Below are 24,035 nucleotides of genomic sequence, written 5' to 3' on the forward strand. Positions count from 1 at the left end.
ACTGTTATTCTGAGACTTAAGGAACTTTTCTCAATGTTTGGAGTACCGGCTTATGTTCATTCTGACAGAGGTTCATGTTTTATGTCTCAAGATCTAAAATCATTTTTATGTTCACTAGGAGTTGCTACCAGTCGTAAAACAGCTTACAATCCTCAGGGTAACGGACAAGTTGAGAGATATGTTGGTATTATATGGAAGACAATCGAACTATCACTTAAAAGCAAAAATCTGGACATATCTGATTGGGAAAAAGTGCATTTAGAAGCTTTGCACTCTATCCGGTCGTTATTGTGTACTTCAACAAATACAACACCACATGAAAGACTATTTCTCTTTTCTAGAAGATCTAGTAATGGAAAGACAACTCCCTCGTGGCTCATGAACCCAGGTCCAGTGCTCATAAAACGGCCTGTCAGGAGCTCAAAATACGAACCACTCGTTGAAGAAGTACTGCTCCTTGAGGGGAATCCTGAGTATTCTCACATAAGATATGCAGATGGCCGTGAAACTTCAGTGAGTTCCAGGCATTTAGCACCTGTAGGAGAAGTGTCATGTCATGAAGAAGACTCAAACTCCAATCTACGAGATGAAGAAGACTCAAACTCAAATCTACGACATGAAGAAGGCTCAAACTCAAATCTACAAATAAATGAAAGAAGTTCTGAAGTTGAGGTCGAATCTGAGCCTATCTTCCAAGAAGAAGAAATTCTGAATCAAGACCATGTTCCTCTAAGGAGAAGCTCCAGGAGTAAACACGCGCCTTTGTATTTAAAAGACTATGTCAGCTAGGAGGGGAAGAATGTCATATAATTCCTTTCTATCTGTACATTGAAACATCTGTTCAAATGTTTAGAAATTGTTTTTGTTTACTTTAATGTTTTGGTTCATATTGTAAACTTTTATATCATGCTAGATACTTTGTTCAATAAAGCCTAACTAAAGGTTATTTCGTTTATAATGGTTTTATTCATTCAATCTACAACAACTTTGTACAAAGAATAACTTAGAAATTAGTTTTATGTCTTACCATACCTTCATCTTTCTCAATTTAAACAATGTTATTCGTTGTACAAACTAAGCTTATAAAATAGACCAATATATTGGTCAATAAGATGAACATGTTTACAGAATTACAACTATGTAGATCAAACAGTAAAGGAGTTATTAATGATTTTGTAAAAATCACGTACGGACAGACAGACCGATAACGGAATGAGATAGGACACATGTAATTACATTTCGTGTTCGTTTTGACATGCTGAATAACGTGACGAAGTTTGTTCATATGGTTGCAAGACACCCTGTTGTAAGAATGCTGCTAGCAGTACCTATTCCCTAAAAAAAGTAACAGAAATAATTCAGGAAAGGTAATATTCATCCATAATATGATCAAACAACTTTACTGTGAAAAAGAAGAACTGAACCTGATTGCCTACGACATCCACCTACAATTTTTAAGATTGTACGGACTAATCACATAGAACCTACTACATGAAGTCGTCAGTGAAGAAGTTGAAGACGCCATGGACCGGAAATATTTACGGATAAACGACAAATTAGCCAAGCTCGTAGAGAAGAATGCACCTAATGAAGACTTGGTTAGGAACAGTACAGGACACAAATTCCAGAAGAGAGTCATCAACCTTACAGATATTCAATTCAGTGAAGAAGAAACTAAAGTACTGAACAACGGAATGAAGTACAATTTCCCAATGAAGAAGAAGGACGACAACGAACTGCTAGCTACAAATCACTCAGAGACGTAGTTCGGAAGGAAGTGACAGCCAAAGCTTTCACCAGCCAAAGACACATAGATCCCAGCAGAAATGAAGAACTGAAGACGTGCAACAAAATAAAGAAGAAACTGGAAGAGAATGGCGCAATCGTTGTGAAGGCAGACAAAAGCATCGCCATCGTAGTGCTCGGAAAAAAGAATATGTAAAGAAGACTGAAGATTTCATAAAAGAAAATAACTTCAAAGAGCGGAAAAAGGATCCGACGTAGAGGTACCAAAAAGAGCGTCCGACGTCGTGAAGAGATGCACCAGAGTGATTCCCGAAGAGTGTCGACAGAAGATGAACATCCTAAATTCCAAAGCGCCCGTGATGAAAGGGATACCGAAAATACACAAGAAGAATGTACCCATCAGACCCTTAGTTAACTTTAAATGTGCTCCTACTTACAATGTTTCAAAATTGTTAGCAAGTAAGCTCAGCAATGATTTAGAATTAGAATTTATATACAATGTAAAGAATAGTAATAAATTTGTTGAACGTGTGAAAAATATAGATGTAGAGACGAATAGTAGGCTAGTCTCATTTGATATCGCAAATCTGTACACCAACATACCTGTATCTGAAACTGTAGATCTTATGTAAAATGTAGGCTTTACAAAATAGTTTAGACAATGAATATGTCAATCAGATTGTAAAATTGCTTGTGACTGTTTTGAAACAAAATTATTTTAGATTTAACAATAGATTTTGCGAACAAACAGATGGCTTAGCTATGGGAAGTCCACTTTCGGCCATTTTGTCAGAAATATTTTTACAGAATCAGGAAAAATAAATGTTAAAGAGTTTAAGAAAGAATCATGATGTAAAACTGTATGTTAGATAAGTAGACGACATTCTTGTTATCTTCAGACAAGATTGCCTTCTTCTTCAAGATGGCTTACTCTCATGTTTGATCGTTCACAACAGCGAGTTTTCACTGTCTGCTTTATATAGTTTTGTGAACCTATTCTATCTTTGGTATATCCGACTTACCTCCTGCATGGGAGAGCTTGGTGTTGATGTCTGCGTGACAGCCCCATTAATTGAATTAACGAGATAACAATCTCATTGATAATCTAACCTCCTATCAACAAGAAGTATCATTCTGTTATCTGTTTCATTTCCCTCGTTCCCGCCGGCTAACTCATATTAACATCGTCTGCAAGAAACGCCTGGAAACCGCGCATTTTTTTCTCCACGGCCTTCTTGATCAACATTCACCCTACACGTGGGTATACTATAACCAAGTGCTATACCTCTTAGCAAACACTTTGCGCAGAAAATCTTTATTCGGGGGTGAATTGAGTAGCTCCCTGTTTGGCTTTGCCACGTCAACACTTTCCACTCTTCATAACTTAAGCTATTTCATACTATCTATACATCATGTCTAATTCCTGCCCTATTTATGTCAAAGTTGTTTTGGACTCCGAAGAGGGTGTATGCTGCGATGAATCCTGTGAACGATGGTTCCACCGAGAATGTCTTGAAATGCCGAAGGCTGAATATCAGCGTATTAGCAGTGACAGAGGAATAAAGTGGCGATGTGCAAGAACCGATTGTAAGTCAACCGATGATCCCATCAACGGAAAATTGGATACAATACTGAATATGCTGTCATCTCTTGCCAAAAAACTGAGTTAGCGAATGGGCTTGAATCGATCAAAAATGATCTTGACAAAGTCACTACAAAATTGGAGGACATTGAACCACGTCTAAGCAAAATGGAAGCTGAAATCTCTAATATTAAAAATAAAGAATAATCAATTGATGATCAGATATTGGAAGACCTTGTCTCAGAATGCAGTGAACGCAAAAAGCGCTCCAAAAATGTCATTGTACTCAATCTCCCAGAACATTCTCAGGCTCCCTCTGACTCTCTGACAGCCTTCAAAACCCATGATGCCAATCTCGTCAACTGCTTCGTGAGTTACATAAACTCTCAGGTTCCTCTCTCTGATGTCCGTCACTTTAGAATTGGACGTAAAGTCCGAGATAAATGTCGCCCTCTTGTGATATGTTTACCCTCAGAAAGTGATGCGATTAATATATCTTTAAGAACTTTAATAAGGAAGGTTTGCCTGATAACTTAAGTGGCATATCTCTCTCTCATGATCGTACCCCACGTGAGAGAAAGCATCTAGATCAGCTTCGAGCCACTTTGAAATCTAGGATTGACGCTGGAGAGGCAAACCTCACCATAAAGTACGTCAACGGAACCCCTGTTATAGTTTCAAAAAACGTGTAATCACCAACGGTAAACAGAAAACCCCCATCAAAATTTACTGTCAAAATGTTAATGGCTTGCGATCTAAATTAAAAGAGCTGAAAACAATTTATCATCTACTGTCAATGACATTATTCTGCTCTGTGAGTCGAACCTTTCTTCGGACATTTTAGACTCTGAAGTCGTTGGTGATACCGATTTCTCTATTCATCGATGTGATAGATCGTCAACAACCAGTAATAAACATTCCGGTGGTGGTGCTTTGATTGCTGTTAGAAATAACATACCAAATAGACGCCTCTACACAAGCTTTAATGTTGAATGTGTCTTTGTTTTATTATCTCTGGGGAATAATACCAATCTTCTACTTGCTTGTGTCTACATCCCACCTTCAAGTCCTCTATCTGCATACACTGATTTCTGTGATGCTGTTGCCGACATTGCAGAGGTATCAAACTATCCTCAGAAGATTTTCATCTTTGGTGACTTCAACTTGCCTGGATACGACACTGACCTTGTAACCCACGGCCTTCCTCAGCGTGCTGGTGAACAACTTAGAGACATGGCAACCGCACACTCTCATCACAAAGTTAGTCATGTCCGCAATAATAGAGGCGTGTCTCTGGATCTCATCTTTAGCTCGGATCAGGGTATGCAGGTCACCAAAGCCACCGATTGCCTGATTGAGGCCGACATTCATCACCCTCCTTTGGCTGTCACTCAGACGGACCTCTGGCTCTCCCTCACTCCCGTCAGCTATATGGGCCCTAACTTACGAAAATGTGACCTTCCGTCTGTTTTTGCCACGCTGCAACGAACCGACATGAGCTTCGTCGACCAGGAAATTCCGATGGAAGACAAGTTTAGCCGTTTGCAGAGCATCCTTGGCAGTGCAACCACCTGTGCGAGTCCACTTAAAAGATTCGGCATCACGCATTTCCCAAGATGGTTTAGTGGAGAGCTCAAAAACCTCATCATACAGAAGAGGATTGCTCACAGGCGTTATAAAAGCAGCCTTAATCTTGCCCATTACTATGAGTTTGCCAATTTGAGAGGTGCTTGCAGGTCTTTGTCCCGAGAATGCTACAAGCGCTATATGTACAATGTAGAAGCGAACCTATCCTCGAACCCTCGAGCTTTTTGGGGAGTCGCCAAAGCACAGAGGAAAACATCTGATATACCTTCCCATATTTATCTCGATGGAATCGAAGCCAAGAATCCTCAAGAGAAATGTAACCTATTTGCCACTTTCTTCAGTTCAGTATACTCACCGTCTTCACGCTCCTCTAGTACTCATGACTATCCAGTCTTGAACTCCGTCAGAACTGCAAGATTTAGCAAAGAGGAGATCAACCTGAAGTTGGAGTGCTTGGATATCAAGAAGGGAGCTGGCGATGACAATATTCCCCCTTCAGTTATTCATTACTGCCGTTCCCTTCTTGCTGGGCCCCTCAAAACACTTTTCAATGAATCGTTAGAGAGAGGTGTGTTTCCTGAGGCGCTGAAGAGTGGTTATATCACACCAATACATAAGGCTGGTGACCCTGCTGACACAAAGAACTATCGTCCAATAATCATCCTGCCTGTCTTGGGTAAAGTCTTCGAGAGCCTCGTGTTAGACAAGCTCAACTTTCACATCTCAAGCATCATTCACCCGTCTCAGCATGGCTTTGTACGAGGTAGATCTACAGTGTCCAACCTTCTGCTATTCCAAGAATATGTCCTGGCTGCCTTCCGGAAAAGTAAACAAGTTGACGCTATTTATATCGATATGTCCAAAGCGTTTGACAGAGTAGATCACTCCATCCTACTATCTAAGCTTGAAGGATATGGTATTGTTGGCCCGCTGTTGTCTTGGTTGTCCAGCTATTTGCAAGGTCGCATGTTGTCAGTGAGAATTGGCCCATCTAGATCACCCCAGTTCTCTCCATCTTCTGGGGTCCCACAAGGTTCATTGCTGGGCCCATGTCTCTTTAATGTATTTATCAACGATCTCCTGGACGTGATCTATGTCGACGCTCTACAATTTGCAGATGACCTGAAAATATTAATCATCAGAAGTTGCAGCACAGTCTTTCTGCAATCGAGGAGTGGTGCGGTGCTAATGGCATGTCCGTCAATCCCAGCAAATGCTCTATGATAACATTCTGCCGATCAAAGTCTCCAGCTGAATACCAGTACCTGATCTCGGGTATTCAAATCCCAAAAGTCAAGAAAATAAAGGACTCGGGTGTTTACTTCGATAGTGACATGAGCTTCTCAAGCCACATTGACATAATCTGTAGTAAGGCCAGTAAAATGATCGGCTTCATCACACGCTTCTCAAGAGGAATCAACAGCCCAATTGCTCTTCGATCAATCTATTGTGCACTCGTCCGTCAACTTCTTGAATACGCCAGCCCTGTATGGTCCCCTTACACAGCCCTGGCCAAAACTAGACTGGAGTCTCTGCAGCGGCGCTTCATTCGTTTGGTCGGAGTTCGACTTGGCTATGTGTACTTGGATGTGCATGTTGATGAACTGTCTGAAACATTGAAACTCCATCCCTTTGCTCTGAGACGTGACGTGGCAGATGTGGTATATCTCCTGAAACTCCTGAACGGTGATGTACGGTGTGCAGACCTCTTGTCTGAAATGTTCTTCAAAGTACCATCAAGTACCAGGTCCCATGGACTTCTGAGTCGCCGGCACCACTCTACCAACTACGACTACTACAGTCCTCTGGCTCGCTTTGTAAGACTGGGAAACCAAGTGGCGTCGGAGTGTGACCTATTCTTTGACAGTCTTCAACGGGTCCGTAAGTGTGCTCTCGAGCTCCTGACTGGTTGAATCCTACTGAAGTTACAGAATATGAGTCATGTAAAATTTGACTAATTTGCCTTGTTCCTGTCTTGTATCTTATTTTTCTTGTTGTGTTATTTATTCTGTTATATAACTAGTGATATATGAATATCTAGTGTAAAGTCAGTCCTAAACTATATTTTGCTTCTTCATGTATATAATATTTTGTATTGAGTATTTATTCTGTCGTTACAATTAGTATAATATGATGTCTCTACTTGTTCATGCATGTTTTATTTTGTTATGAGTCGGATCATTCTATACAATCTGTCTAGTCTCTTGAATGTATTGTTCCATGTATATTTGCTATTCTTGTATTTATTTTTGCAGACCATCTTGTTTTGATATGTATTGTTTAATAGCATTTGTCGTATAAATGAATAAATGAACAAGCCCTGGAGCAAGAGCACGAAACGATGATGCAGACACTAAACAGCCACCATCCGAACCTCACCTTTACCAACGAGTTTGAAGAAAACAAAAAGATCAACTTCCTGTACCTCACATTAGAGAGAAAAGACAGCAAGATCGAGTTTGACATCTACAGGAAACCTACGCAAACGGACACTACAATCAACAGCAAATCTATCCATCCGACAATCCACAAGACCGCAGCCTTTAGCTGTAACGTGCCTATAAGATCCCACTTAGCCAAGCCAATAGGAAGAAAGAACTGGACACGATTAAAAAGATCGGTCAAGTTAATGGATTTCGAACCAAGACGATAGAGGACATCGCAAGAAAGACGAGGAGGAAAACCAATAGGCAGAATACACTACACAGCAGAACAACATTACAAGAGATAAAAGAGGAAAACACTAGATATGTCACATTTAGCTACACGGAGACTACAACACAAAGGACTGCTAACAGATTCAAGAAATACGGAGTTTCAATAGCCTACAGGACTCAGAACACCATGAGTATAATACCGCATCCAAAAATAGAAGATTGTAACAAATTCGACGCTTTGGGCATCTATAAAATCAATTATATAACGATTGTGATAACTTCTACAATGCACAGACTGTGAACTTCGTAAACCGCTTCAAAACCCACATATCTGGAGGAACAACAAACCGGAAAGATTAAATGTCGCACAACACCTGTTACAAAATGGCCACTCAATAGGAAAAATGGAGGATAGTCTAGGTATTTTAAAGAATTGTAAGAAAGGATATGTAACGAATGCTTGGGAAGAACTGTATATTTATAAGGAAAAATGTAAAAATAGAAATAAGTTGATTAATGAACAAGTAAATTTCGATCCCAGTTGTACCTATAAAAATGTATTGGCCGGTGCTTCCGGTAGCCAATAGGGTATAAGTAGGGACGTCATTCAAGATTCTTGTCATTCGCCTATTGGGTCTGATGATGATTGGAGTGTCCAAACGAAATCGATCACCACTTACCATCTTTTTTGTATATTTACCGTCTTGTGAGTAACAGTAATCAGAAATCAGAAACATTTATTGCCAAAAACATTACAAAAAATGTATAGGCCATCGTCAGGTACAATTTATAGCAAACATGAATTGCTTGTCTTAAGAAAACAACCATTATCAATAAGAAGCAGTCTTTAAATCGTCTTTAGATTTCTATCACAGAAGTTGATTGAAAAAATATATAAGTATATAAACAAATGTAAACAATACATAAAATCTTTTAAACAGTTAAAAAAGTCACAGTAACAAAAAAAATCAACAATATATAGTACAAAAAAATTGTTAAAATTTCTATGGGCGGTAACAGGAGATTCAACAATAAAAACACACATTTAACATTAGACAATAAAAAACAAACAGCACATCTGACATTAACAATAAAAATAAAAAACTAATTGAACTTGTTTTCAAAGAAATCTCTAATGATGTAAAAAGTCTTTGCTGTTAAAAGAGAATTCAACTTACATTTAAAACTTTTTAGGGTAGACAGGTTAACTTATAAGGAAGGTGATTCAACATTTTTAAACCTATAACTACATGGCTCTTTTGAGTTTTACTTAACCTAACTCTAGGAATATGGACCTTATGTTGTGCTCTGGTGTTATACTTCTGAACATCTCTGTTGAAAGTGCATTCTATTTCTTTAATTAGACACATAACATGAATATATATAGATTTATCACAATCTTTATTTTAAGTTCAGAAAAAAAGAGGTTTACAATGAGCGTTCAGTTCTGAGCCTGTCATTATTCTAATAGCCTTTTTCTACAAAATCAGTACTTTATCAATTCTTGAGCTATTACCCCATAGAATTAAACCAAAACTGATGACACTGTGAAACAAAGCATAATAGACATTTGTAACATAGGTTGAAGGAACATGATATCTTAACACTGATAACAAAAATATAACTCTGGACAGTTTTAAATATACGTGGTCTATTTGGTTACTCCATGTTAGATTGTGATCTATTTTCAAGCCTAAAAGTTTAATACATTTCTCTTCGGACTCATCTGGGGTATATTTATTCAAACTAAAAGTAACATTTTGAGTTTTGGTTTCATTAACTGTGAATTTATTCAATTTAAACCAAGTGATTGCACTTTGCAATGTCTCATCTGACATCATATCAACTGATATCAAATCCAAAGCCTTAGTAATAAAGGTAGTGTCATATGCAAACATTATTGTATCAGCATTTACAATATTATGTAGAAGGCCATTAACCATGATTAAAAACAGAATAACTCATAACTCATTTATTGAACCAAAATAACAGATACAAAATTTGCATTGGTCATGTCAAATAATAGAACTAAAATTAAAATAAACAATAGACAATGTTGCTTCAATAAAACAATATCAATTACTTCTTACAACAAAAAAAAAAAAAATACTAACTAAACCCATCAGTTGACAACACAAACTAAAATACACTAAGCAATATTTTGAAATCAGCTGGTATTATGAGATTTGGCAACACCACACGATTCTCATTGTTCATTCAAAACCATATGGTTAATAGGCTCCTCCCTCAACTGCAAACTTACGTGGTCCCGACTTTAAGTAGAATGCCATTGGTTATAAGATTTTCGTGCCTAATTCTTTATATGTTATTGTTATTGTTTATTGTTATACTACTTTTTAATGCATTTAGAGTTAATTCTTGCTGCCAAAATACTCTTGTTTAAAAATAAGTGCCTGTCACAAACCTCCTTAGAACTAGTAGGATCATAGTGGTTTGTGTACTTATAAAAAACTAAAGAAAAAAAATGTAAACTCAATATGTTTTTTAGAAGCTGTTCAAGTCCGACTCCAGCTGATGAGAGGAAGGGAGGAGATTAAAGAGTTTAATGCCATTGTAATGAAAGTGTCTCTTGAAAAATGTAGTTGAATGAGATGGTAATTTAAGATGAGAACTGTTACGTAGTGAATAAGAATGTGTAAGTGAAGATTGGTATTGGTGTAAGTTTTTTTAATGAGAATCAAAGTTTCCAAAATGTATATTGAGGGAAATGTTAAAATTTGTGATGAAATAAAGTATTGCCTGCAAGATGTTCTTCTTTTCAAACCAAAGACTGCCCTAACTGCCCTCTTCTGGAGTCGGAAAAGGAAAGACGTTTTCCCACACTCACACCCCCACACTGGCACTGCGTATATCAGGTGCGGGAAAATCACTCCATAATATGATGTAATTAGAACATCACGTTTTGCAAACTTAGAAAGTTGGCGAAGAACAAAAATTCCCGAAGAAATCCTTCTACACACAGTGTCAATATGGGAATGAAAGCGCAGGTTTCTATCGAGCACCAATCCCAAGAACTTAACCTGATCAGTTGCCTCGAGCTCGACATCATTCAAAAGGAAATTGTTTTTGTTTTTCCCAGCTGAACTTATAGAAAAATTTACAAATTCAGTTTTCCTGCCATTTAGACTCAATGAGTTGTCCTCGAACCACTGCATCATGGAGCTCGCTTGCAAAAAGGCCTTTATTTCGAGTTCATCGAAATTTTGGTCAGAAACCGAGAGCGACGTGTCATCAGCAAACAGACAAATGTTTCCAGAATTTACAATTGATGGAAGATCATTCACAAAGACAAGGAACAACACTGGACCAAGGACTGATCCCTGAGGCACGCCACGAGCAGACTCGCAATGGGGTGAGCGGTAGGTATTCAGATATCCTAAGTCATTCACCGCCTGAATCATCACAAACTGCTTCCGTCCTGTAATGAATGACTTAAACCATTGCAGTGCCAGCCCTCGCACTCCAAGACAAGAAAGCTTATCAAGAAGCAATGCGTGATCCATCATATCAAAGGCTTTGCTCAGATCGAAAAAAAGCCCATTGTATGTTCCCCTGCATCCAATGAATTTACTAAATTTGAGATAAGGTCAGTCATTGTGTCTGTGGTGGTTTTCTTTTTTGTGAACCCAAATTGCTTCTCTGAAATAATATTATTTTTTGTAAAAATTTTTAATAGTCTTAGTAGTATTATCTTTTTAAATACCTTAGATATAGATGATGTTATAGCTATAGGTCTGTAGTTGTCGCAGAGGTGGTGATCTCCTTTTTTATGGAGTGGCTTAATAATGGACGTTTTCAGGGCATCTGGGAACTGGCCACATTCAAAGGAGGCATTGATTAAGTTAGCTATCGGTTAAGTTAGAATCGGCCCAAGAACCGAGCCTTGCGGAACCCCAGCTTGCAAAACCAATTCAGGTGGCATTTTACCTCTAATTTGGACAACCTGTCTACGTTCCTCTAAGTAAGATTCAAAGAAACGCAGACAGACACCTCTGAAACCAAAATGATTTAGTTTTCCCAAAAGAATGTCATGATCTACACGGTCAAAGGCCTTACTCAAATCACAAGCCGTAACTCGAGCAAAACCACCAACCTCAAATACATCAATAACATTTCGAATAAGCACATAACAGCATAGGTTGATGACCTTCCTGTTCGATCACCAAACTGTGAATTGCATAAAAGATCATAAAAGATCACCTTCCAAACACTTACATAATTGGGATTTTACAATTGATTCAAAAACCTTACCTATAGTAGGAACTAATGATATTGGCCTGAAATTCTGAGACAACAGCCGACTACCACTTTTGTGTAGAGGAATAACTCTGGACAATTATAGAACAGTAGGAAAAACACCTTCAGACAAACACATATTGATACAGAAGGCTAATACTATTGATCCTATTAGGTATTTGATCACAAAATTAGAGAGGCCATAGATATCTTTACTTTTGGAATTTTTCATACGCTGCACAACACTCGTCACTTCCTCACAAGACACCGTTTTCCATGCGAAGTCTTCGTGAAACGATTCAGATTCCGCCAAAAGGTCTAATGCGCAGGCACCTGAAGAATCCTCTTCAACGTGAACAGACGCAGAAGAAACAAAAAACTCATTGAAGACGTCAGGAGAAATTCCGTCTTCTGCAGATTTGTCATTGCAGCCTCTTATTTTCTTGATGAGTCCCCAAGCTGCCTTAGGTTTATTAAGATACCCGAGTGATCCGAGATATCAAGATTAACTATTTCAACATCGTAACCCTCCTGCTTCCGGTTAGTTACAACATTATCCAGACAGGCATCATATCTAGTCGGTTTGTCATTTGCGAAGTGGCAATTAAACTGCTTCAGTAAACATTTCATCCTTAACACTGTAGGCTTAGTGGGATTTTATGTAATGTCAAAATGAGCATTGTAGTCACCTCCAATGAATATGTTACTATTTTTAAACTTAGATAGCAAGTACAAAAGTTGCTCGAGTTTTTCCAGAAAATATTTGGGTCGCCTAGGGGTGATCTATAAATACTAACATTGACGATCTTTGAACTGAAAAGTGTGAAAGAGACCGCAGTTACTTCAAAATTTATTTCATCACACAACCAGGTTACATCCAGGGGTGTGTAGTCCATATTGTCACGAAGGTAGATTGCCACAACACCTTTTATGTGATTACTTCTCCCAAAATCAGAGGCGATTTTATAACCGTCAACTGTTTGAAGTTTTATTTAATCTAGACTTTTCCAATGTTCGCTAATAGCTATCACATTGATATAATTTTCTAGAGCAAAGTGGCTAAGAATATTGCTTTTGTCTAAAAGTCCTTCTATATTCAAAAATAGAGTTTGTAGATCTTCGCCATTAGGCCTATATATTTTATTTGGGAAAATAACTTCATTAGGGTCTTCGTCATGCATTATAGTATCATTCATGATTGGTTTTTTAGTATTTGAGATAAAAAAACCTTAGGTTTATGTACATACATTGGTTTGAGGGGGACGTACTAACGAATCAGGGTCCCACTTGGCCAAAATTCCTGGTTAAAAAGTGTTGACCAATCATCATGATGAACACCTATTTTGAATGATTTGTAGGAACTGTATTTAGTTTTCAATTCCACTATCTCACAGTCTTGAACATCAGAATCCAACTCGTATGTCTTTACCTCGTCTTGTGTCACTTCAGGGGCCAGGCGAGATATAAATAGCCAAGATTTCCTAACAGTCCCTGTGAAATACTGCTTTTTGTCCCGATCAAAGGCGTAGTCAACTTATTTTTAGGTTTCCCTTCTTTCACTTTTTTAGCGTAGGAAACTTGCGTCCACTCATTAGAGTTATTGACATCACATAGGCCTATGTTTCGTTCCTCCTCAGCGCTGTTGTTGAGGTTATGGTCATTACTAAACTGAGTAGGCTTAGAAGTAGACAAGTCTGTATAAGCGTAAATATATGTTTTAAGTGTTAGAAGACGTTTCTTTTATTTACTTTCCGTAAATATTTTAAGGCATTATTAGGCTCGTCACACACTGCGTCCGGTCCGGTAAAATCGGATCCGGTATCTCCACACACTGCATCAGGCGTTCCAGTTCCGGCGACCAGTCTGAACTGAGTCTATGCGAGGACAGCGGTATTGTGAGTGAAGAAGTGTTTAACAGTAGTACGTTTTCTGTGGTTTAACCAACAACATACAGTAGTTTGTTTTAACCAAACTTCCCTAAAGTAATGAGTGACAGTGACAGTAAAGACATCTTCGTAGTTGCAGCAGCTCTTGCTTAAACGTCCTTGTGGCCTAGGTCGTATAGCTCAGGGTACGCCTGCACAATCAGTTTCTCTTCCAATGACATTTTGCAAAAAGTCGTACAGCGTAAACAATAACCACACAACCACGTCTGCTGCTACTGTAAGTGCCCACTGTCACGAGGTGAGTAGAAGTCGTCTGCACATGCGCGAGCTCTCCGGCGTCGGAAGCTTGCCGGAAGCCTATCGCTTCTCGACCGAAATAATTTTACCGGACCGGACCTGAAGCACCGGACCGGATGCAGTGTGGGGACTTCCATTTGAATCAATGGTTTTCGAATTCACCTGATCCGGCATGCCGGATCCGATTTTACCGGACCGGACGCAGTGTGTCACGAGCCTTAAACACGCAAATTCCGATATAAATACGCTATTTGGATAGTTATATCTCACTCCTACTTCCGGCAACAGCCATTTTCACAAATTTATTGACATTAGCCAATAAAATAAAATCTCATATTTTTAAACTTTTAACCTACATAATGATATTTTCAATTGCATTTTTAGAATTTAAATTATAAATTTCCCATCAGAACACGTATAATATGGTACAGCTTAACCCATTCAAAAGGTTATGTTTTTATATTAAGGTATTAAAACGATTTCAGCTTGCTTGGAATGAATTTCTCAAAAAGTGTTTTTAAATCTAATTTACTGGCCTAAATAGTAAATAAGTTTATTTTGGATCATTTTATTCTAAACCTTAATAAGTTAATTTTTTACTGAATAATATTGCTATTTTTACAAAACGATTGTTGAATCATAATCGTTTACTTTGACGAACATTCCAATACCTAACCACTCTGCCGGTGTGTTTCATTTAAGCTATCCTTAACTAAACTAATCCTTAACTAAACTAATAATTTTATATTGGTTAATTTTATTCTATGATTGGCTAAGCTAGAGCTAGGACCGTGGTATTTAAGCATTCCATTCCCTCACCTCTACGATACGCCATCCAGGTTTAGTGGTTGGTTGTATTTCCCCATTAGTGTCCTGTAAAGATCCCGTTGATTCTTCGGGCCAAAAGAAAAAGAATATCATGACATTCTCATTTGGGTCCTTTTCTTCGTCACACCCATAATACCAGCAAAATGGTTCAATCAGACGATTCCCATAATTTAATCTGTCTTCGGAGGGTATCCATTTGTTACCCTTAGTAGTAACAACCTTATACTTGTTAAATTGGTTTTGTAAACAATTTATGCCTGTTATTGTCCCAAATCTGACTCCGCTAGGAGAGGCAATTACAGAAATGTAGCTGTTTTCAATTTTGTAGCAACGAATCAGAAATCTTACGGACATATCTGAATAAAACATTTTTTTGAAGTCCTTTTTTTTTAGCTCCTTGCCGTCAAAATAATCTTTTTCATCTGAAAAAATATATAAAACAAATTCAATCGAAAAGTTTGTTAAATAAATGTTATGTCAATTAAGTAGATAAGCCGAGGAAAAAAATATTAGTAAAATAAAAAATAAATAAATATGAAATACGACCCAATTTTTTAAGGGCAGCTAGCAGCAAGTTTAAATTATGTATATCTACACTATCTAGGCTATGTTCAACAACTTTCCTCAGACTCACTGTGAACCACAGTCAACAGGAGTCGTTGATTGGTAACTGCAGAGATATTCATGTTTAATAGGTTTGGGACTATTGTGATACAGGGCAAATTACTCACTATGTTGTTTGCTTATGCCATTGGATATTGGATACTGAAGTAGACATCCCATCCATATGGACCAGCTGTCGAAAATTTTTTATTAAAAAAGAAAGTAGATGTGTGAGCCAATCAAAGAATGCACTAGTGTCTAAAATTCTAATTTATACCTTATTGTTTGTTGCTGACCACGTTGATGGATCATAACAATTGTTATAGCTCACCACAAGTCATACCCAATGTTTGACTTAACAAGTAAACAAGTTTGTAGGTGACTTGTGACTTGTAGCGCAATCTGTAGGTGACTCACACCAACTACGACGATTTGGATAAAAAATCTGGCTACAAATTTAACATGGGGATGGAATGTCTATATACATTCCATCCCCATGTTAAAGTTGTAGCCAGGTTTTTAATACAGTAGAACCCCTCATATCCGGCCACCACGGGACCAAGCCCCTGGCCGGATAGCGATTTGGCCGGATAAACCAACCTACTACAAAAATGAAAATTATTCATACCTATAATAATATTTAATCAAAACATGCTGTCAAAAGTATCATTTAAGTCTATTCTAGGATTATTTTTTGAAGAATTAACATGTTTGTACAAATAAAAATGTGTAGACTAAAGTTGTTAAAAAAACCTGAAATTAAGATTTCAGGTAACAAAAACTATTAAACGATGGAGGTAAAAGTTTCATTAAATCAGCCTTGAAGATTTTTAGGACCTTAATAGTAAATACAATTCTACTCAACTTTCTTATCCTTTTTGTGAAATAAATACAAAGATTAATTTCCCAACCCCCAACTTTTTAGTGGTTAGGCCTAGTTCAACTGAGTTTAGTGACACAGTAAAATGTATTGAAACAAACAGATAAATAGTTCAGATAAATAGTTTAGCTCAAACAAGTCGCAAAGACTAGTGCTTAAAAGCATCTAAACGTCTGTAAGCTTTGAGAAAAACATTTTGATATTGGCTTCCTGGAAGTGGCCGGATAAACAGAGGACCGGAAAAACCAAGGCCGGATATCAGGGGTTCTACTGTAAAATTTGTCTTAGTTGATGTGAGCCACCTACAGATTGCGCTGATCTAAATTACTGATTTATGCAGATTACATGATGGTTTTTACCAAGTCAAACTGACGGAATAACTTATTATGAGCTATAGCAACTGTTGTGACCCAGCAACTATGTCAGTACTGTAACAAAAAATAAGGTACAAAATAGAGTTTTAGACACTAGCGCAATCTGTGACTGGCTCACACAACTACATTCTTTTTTTAGTAAAAAATTGGCGACAGCTAATCCATATAGATGGGATGTCTTCTTCTGGTTATACCTAAAAATATATCATTGACTGATATATTTTTATTAACTGATACTGCGACAAGCAGAAGTGACAATTTGGAACTTATTGTTTTACCTCAAGAGTAATACGATCTTTGTATCATGCGTGCTTTGGTGTTGGAAATAAATGTGTTCTTATTTTTAATAAACTTGATCATGACATATTGTTTTATAATTTGTGGTTAATTTAGTTGTTGTTTAGATGCACAGCGGCTTCAATAAAATCAATGGCGATATTTTAAAATTAAGCTGCTTGCCATTATTTTCAAGGGACCAAAATTGTCTCTTCCGGATCTTAACCCCATTGCAAGGCACGGGTATAGCGGCTAGTTTTTTTCTAAAATAATAAAATAAGTATGCAAGTTTTACTTACGAGTGAATAATATTGGCCGACTTGTGATTGTAAAGCCTGGCTGCAACGTAAACCTGTCATTAGACTCTAGTCAATCACATAATAGATCTTTATCATAACACAACAAAAGTGCATAGTAGTTTTTAGGCATGTTTCATGGAATTAAAACGGACTGTTTAATACAGTTAATTTAAACACCATCAAGATAACTAAATGTTTTCTAGGTTATAAGTATATAGTAGTTATTAGTAATATTAACATATTAGTTATTAGTATTAAAAGATATAAATGTTTATACATTATTGAGCGGAGTGTGCGAAGCTCTTAGACGTCGACTCTCGTGCATTTCGTATTACGCAAACTCCGCCTAGACAGCTGAAGCAATCATTTTCAAATTTTGCATGGCGATAAAGACCATATCAGTGAGTGCTAAAATCTATGTGGCGCTAAACAAATTCTCTATGGAATCCGCCCTACAGGCTCTCAAAATTTCCATGTAATCCTTGGAAGCAGTATTTTACACATGAACAAAGGCATAAGATCAGCTGTTGACTTTAAGGAATGATTGTAACTGTTATCACGGATAATAATAGTAAACTGTAATAGTAAAATGTATGGATCATAAACATAAATCAATTATATCACTAGCTTGATCCAATAATAACAAAACGTATGGTTTGAGCGATAATACAAACATGTTTGCATCCAGGCTAGTGACGTCAAATGCCGTTTCTGTTCTAATATTCTTGCTGCTTGATTAATTCTTGGTTTAAGTTGACTAGGTATATATACCGGGTGAATAAAAAATCAAGAGCCCCCTCTCTAATATTTTTCTAAGTAAATATACAGAGATATCCTTTTGGTGGTCATGCAACCTTAGCAAGAAGTTTCATTTTATGATTTTAAAATTGTTGAGTGTCCCCGGGATTAGGGGGGCAACTCAAAACCAATATTACCATTGATTTTCCACATCGTTTGACGGGCTACCATTTTGGAGCATGTATTGTCATGTACTCAGATTTCCGTACCTCTGACCACCGCGTTTCCTCCTTTGGCTTAGCTTCGTCAATGTTAAGTCTGAAGTTTTGCGACTTGCAAGTGACGCATGCGTCGTAACGACACCACCTCGGCCCAACCTGGATTCCAACAGACAAGTAATCTTCAGAGAGTCCTTTCCATGAAGACACGTGCAACTTTTGAAGATCGCTTTTAGATGAACATTCCAATCGTTTAACTTCAACGGAAAATAAAACCAAATCTTCTCCTCTCAGTAGGATTTCTGAAGAATAATACTTTCCGTCATTGTCTTCGTAGCATTCTAACTTTACTGTGAATTTTTCAATCATGGCTAAGTATGTTATTTTCTTTTTGCTCGATTCTTGTGTGTTCTTGAGTTCAGGTACTTTCTTAAAAAGTATGTCCTTCTCTAAAAAAACAAACGAAAATGTATTATTTGGGAATAGATTAGGCACACACAACGTTGTTCAGTGATGCATTTGCTTAGTTACACTTGAGATTATGTGTAGGCCTAACAGACTGAATGCTTGGTTAACTCAAACAAGGTAGAAAAATGTAAGGGAATAAATGACATAGCTAAATAATGTAATCCCAGGAAAAAAGGGAAGAGTGTGTTACTTCAGATATTGCTTCGAGTCATTTAACACCAACCACTACAAAGCAAATTGCAAACAATGTGGTAAACGATATTTATTTCAAATTATAAAACAGTACAATTTAGGTAACCATAACCCATTCTTTTAAATGCATAATACCATGACGGGAAACAGGATACAAGCGAATCACTAGATTTTATTGAATGTTGTCCAAGTCAGTACGAAATTAAAGGAGGTGTATGTTATCCTCAAGTGCAGTATAACAATTTGACGCTCTATAAGTAAACAGGCGTAACCCGAGAAAAACACAAATAAATGAGGTTTCTTTATTTGTGTTTTAAGTAACATTATTCAGTGGAATAAGCCGTTCCCCAAGATAAGTGAAGAAGATTCCATAAAACGTCCATATATTGACATAGGATGAAAGATAATAACTGCGTTCAGTTTTCGAATAATTAAATATTAGGTGTTGAATTGGTCCGAATCAGTAGGAGGGTGAAATTGTCCGTACTTTAAGAAGCATTAAAAAGTAGGTTGCAAAATATATTTAACTACGAATAAAACTTATTGGTGAGTTTATAAATATCTGTTCCAGTTATTAGAATTAAAACAAGCCTGCAAAACAATTGTCTTAACCAATCGTCATCGCGTGGTTGCGTCGTAAGCCTGTCAAGTTGAACGAGAACCTGTTCACACGTGGCCAACAATTTTGAAAGTGAATTAGTATACAACTGCCAAAAGACAAGACAACGCTATTGGCCTACACCGTTTACACAGCGCTAATGGTCGCGACAATTGGGTTTTCGGGTGGTTAAGGGGCCTCGCTGGGCCCAACTCATTGTCCTCAGTCTACTCTCGGAGACAACTGAATTTTGGGGCAATTGTGAGGGCAGCTGGCAAGGAAAATGTGTTTACACGAAGCCAATAATTTCATGCCTGTCAGTTGTCTTCCGACACTTGTCTCACCAACTAACTGGCATGTAACATGAAAACCCGGCTGAACAGGTCGCAATCCCCTCCTCCTTCTTTAAAATAAGCAAGTAATCCTAACAAACTTACTTGTGTCAAAAGGGCAATTTTTTGAATCATCCTGAAACAATTAACTTTATTAGAAAACTTTCAGTATCAATGATTGATTATTATCGTAACTAAACATTGGTAATATTTTTTCTTAACTATTGTTTATACAATTCTTAACCGAATTTAGCTAAAATGTAACACGGAATTTATTGCCACATACACAGGATGTTTTTTAATGCAACCTAAATAATCACAACTACATCAAGACACCTTTTACCGAAAAGAAAACAGCTTATATGTTGGTATCCCTTATTCTTGAATTAATTACTAATCAACTTTATGAAATTGTTGCGTAGTTACTCATGGATTTTAGAGTTATTGAATTGGTCGTAAATAAGGCTCAACGTGGTGTTTTCGCAAGCTCAAATAGAGTATGCATGTAGGTTTACGTTTTTTGTTTTTTACAGAACTGATTTTGTTAGTTTTTGAAAATTATAAAAACAATTGTTTTTTTTCAGGAAGTGGAATTGCAATTGCAAACTTAACATCAAGCCTATCTTGGCATAATGCCAATGATTTACTTTTAATGTGCAATACATTCTTTTTGAGCATGCGAAATCCACACGTCGAGACTTATTCACAACCAATTCTTAATTACATTAAAACTCATATAACTATGCAAAAATGCATATCAGCTGATTGAAAATGAAGTACAAAAAACTGGGAACATGTAAGGATGTTTTGTCGTTAAAACACATCTTAAGGTACCTTTCATTTGGGTTGCGTTTTTAAATAAATGTCCTGTATAACATGAGTGTTAGCCTGTGTATAACCGTATAACATGTGTGTATCACATTACATAAATGGTGAAGAATACGATGCAAAAAATTATTAATAACGAAAAATACCCCAGCCGCAGCAAACCTGCCGTCTAAGCGAATTTCCATTTGGCTGAACTGATTTTCAATTGATCTATTTAAATAACATTAGGTGTAACGAGTACATAGAATTGCTGCTACAAGGAAGTGTGTTTTTAAGTTAAATAATTATAGCTTAGTACAAAATACATACATATTTGCCAAGTCTGTTCAAAATATATCCATAAACACGCAAACTACAACGTTTTACAACATTCTCCTTATAAGAATAACATGGGAATTTAAAATTTTTAAAATGTAAAATTTAAATTTTTTTTAGTTTTCTCCGTAACTAATAACCATATGAAAACACTTTGATATACTGAATTGTTTGTTTTTCAAGCTCTTTAAGAAGGTTTAGAGAAAAAATTGGGAAATTGTATGTTTTGAGGGTCAAAAATGAGAAAAAACAACTTTTACCCCATAAAACCCTGTTCCCATGGTCCGATCATGCTGGATCGCGAACTCATTCTAGTTTATCCCGCCTTACACCTTCAAACCAAATTTCATCAAAATCGTATAAAAATTACTCAAGTTATCGTGTTCACGGACACATATATATATATATAAATATATACATCTAAAAAAATTGAACGAATGGTGTTTTTGGCCTCTGGGGACATCAAAATGAAAAAGTAAATTGGTCCCGGGCCTAAGTCTTACCATGAGACCTACGGTAATAGCTACTTCCCTATAGGGAAATTCGCTAAAAATAATATGAAAGAATCTTTTATGTGTACAGAGAAAATGTCCACATTGGTCGGGTTCACGAGTAACATTCACCTACGTGTTTTAAACACAAATTGGTTACCTACCTCGTACCACTGATGCGGTGGATCAACCTTAGGTTCGTAGTTGATGAGAACATTAGTATAAAGTTTTTCTGTAGTTCTGACCATATTGTGCCAACACACTTTGTCTCCTTTTCTTACTCCATAAATTAGTTCCTTGTTTACTTTCTCCGCGCTGGAGGTAAACATGAGTAAATTCTTTATGTTAACCTTACTTGAACAATCAAAGTCCTTCAATGTCAAGAAATCATTTTCAACAACAGCTGTGTTTTCCTTTGTGCAACAACTCAGTGTGAGTCCTGGGTTGAAGTTTGTTGTGTAAGTCACAATATCCTCATCAGAACATAGCTCGTGTCCAAATGTTTTGCATTTTCCTAATTTCTTTCCTGATAACAAAACCTTGACTTAGTACATCAGAGGCAAAAAATTTACCATTTATATTTATGTTGCATGTATTGATATTTTTAATTTAAATGATTACCTGATCATTTGAAGTACAAAATACCCCCGCAGCAGCAAACCTACAGACTAAGCGAATTTCCATTTGCCTGGTTTGATTTTCAATTAAATCTATTTAAATAACATTAGGTTTAACAAGTTTATAGGTTTGCTGCTACAGTGAGGATAATAAAGTGTTTTTTAGTGAAATATGAATAGCTTAGTATAAAATATAAATATGCCAAGTTTTAACAAAATACATCGATAAACAAGCAAACTCCACAGTTTACTTATTCCCCATAAGAATAACATGGTAATTTTATATAAACGATTTATAAAATTTTCTTTGTAACCAATAACCATAAAAAACACTTCAATATACCAAATTATTTGTTTTTTAGCTATTTAAAAATTTTAAAGAAGGAGTTGGGAAATTTTAAGTTTTAAGTGTTTAAAATGTGAAAACCCAATTTTTACCCAAAAAACACCCCGTAAAACCCTGTTGCAATAGCCCGATCATGCTAAATTGGCGAACTCATTCAAATTTATCCCACCCTTCACCTTCAAGCCAAATTTCATCAAAATCCGAAAAAATACTCAAGTGTTCGGGTTCACAAACGTATATACAGGGTGATTGATATAAGTGTGCCAGCCGTTTTATTCGAAAACTATAAGAGATGTCAAAAAAAGATAAATGGTAAGTGCCTTGGATTTTTTTTATTAAAAAAATTGTTATCAAGAAAAAAAAAAAATATTTTAGCCGACATTTTCCCAATATGGCCGCCAATTTTTCTTACGTGTTGTATGATGTATTCTGGTAGAAAAATTAATTTTAAGACGATTTTATTCTTGTGATTTTTTTCATAAACCTAACCGTTTCAAAGATAATAATGGTCAAAGTTTTGAAATTTCTGCATGAGAAAGAGTTTCAATAAAGGCCTAAGCAAGCATGCCAGCTGTTTTGTTCGAAAACCATTCAAAATTTTACAACTTTAACCATTATTATCTTTGAAACGGTTAGGTTTATTAAAAAAATGACAAGAATAAAATCGTCTTAAAATTACTTTTTCTACCAGAATTCATCATAAAATACAGGGTGTTTCTTAAGAAAAATCAAAGTTGGCGGCCATATTGGAAAAATGGCGGCTAAAATAACTTTTTGGACTTGACCATAATTGTTTAAATAAAAAATCCAAGGCACTTACCATTAAACTTTTATTAATATAACTTATAGTTTTCGAATAAAACGGCTGGTACACTTATATCAATCACCCTGTATATATAAATGTATGTATAAATGTATGTACATGTATACAAACATACAAATTTGATCGAATAGTGTTTTTGGCCTCTAGGGACATCAAAATGAATCCTGGGTACGGGTCTTACCGTGCCACCTACGGTAATGACTACTTCGCTTTAGGGAAATACGCTACTAAAGTTTGGTATACAATACTGTTGGAACTACTATATGAGTCCGGTTACAAAACAAACATCGCTTTCATATTGTATGGATTCCAAAATGTGTTATATAATAATCGAAATAGTTATTTGTGTAACTAGTGGGCGAGAGAAATGTTTACGCACGAGCCGTAGGCGAGTGTGGAAAGTTTCTCGAGTGCAGCAAAGGCAGTTTGCACTCGTTTTACAAATTAAATTTTCCCAAACCAAATTTCATCAAAACCAATTAATTAAATTATTTATATAGTAATTTTAGTAATTTTATTGTTTATGGTTTGTCATTTACTATAAGTCATATAAATAATTAGTTAATAATTAATTAAATTAATTTTTCAAACACCGTACAACACGTTTTTACGTTAGGTTAAATCCGAACGAAATGGGAAACGCTGCTCCAGCTAATCGTAGTCGTAATATCTCTAACCTCTTAATTTAACCTCTTAGTTGCCATCTTATTTTCAAGCACAATTAATTTGTTTTTCAGGATAAATTTTGCCAACAGTGTCATAGAGGCTTCTGATTGACTATAACAAAGGTTTAGTAA

The 24,035-nt window shown here is 36.5% G+C and overlaps 1 protein-coding gene across 2 annotated transcripts in view; it reads right to left on the reverse strand.

Moving 5' to 3' along the window:
• LOC129000855 (uncharacterized) overlaps positions 1-24,035 on the reverse strand; it is a 253,328-nt gene that overhangs the window by 153,276 nt on the left and 76,017 nt on the right. For both annotated transcript variants that reach the window (XM_054427905.1, XM_054427904.1), the window contains exons 13-17: positions 21,617-21,978; positions 19,924-19,954; positions 18,280-18,677; positions 17,273-17,312; positions 14,832-15,262 (exon numbers count right to left, since the gene is read on the reverse strand). In XM_054427905.1, the coding sequence (XP_054283880.1) occupies positions 14,832-15,262; positions 17,273-17,312; positions 18,280-18,677; positions 19,924-19,954; positions 21,617-21,978 (1,262 nt within the window). The remainder of the gene's footprint in view (positions 1-14,831; positions 15,263-17,272; positions 17,313-18,279; positions 18,678-19,923; positions 19,955-21,616; positions 21,979-24,035) is intronic.

Source organism: Macrosteles quadrilineatus, unplaced genomic scaffold (genome assembly GCF_028750875.1).
Source record: "Macrosteles quadrilineatus isolate MER2022 unplaced genomic scaffold, UCM_ALF_1.0 Scaffold_8__2_contigs__length_117827958, whole genome shotgun sequence".
Classification (NCBI taxonomy): Eukaryota; Metazoa; Arthropoda; class Insecta; order Hemiptera; family Cicadellidae; genus Macrosteles; species Macrosteles quadrilineatus.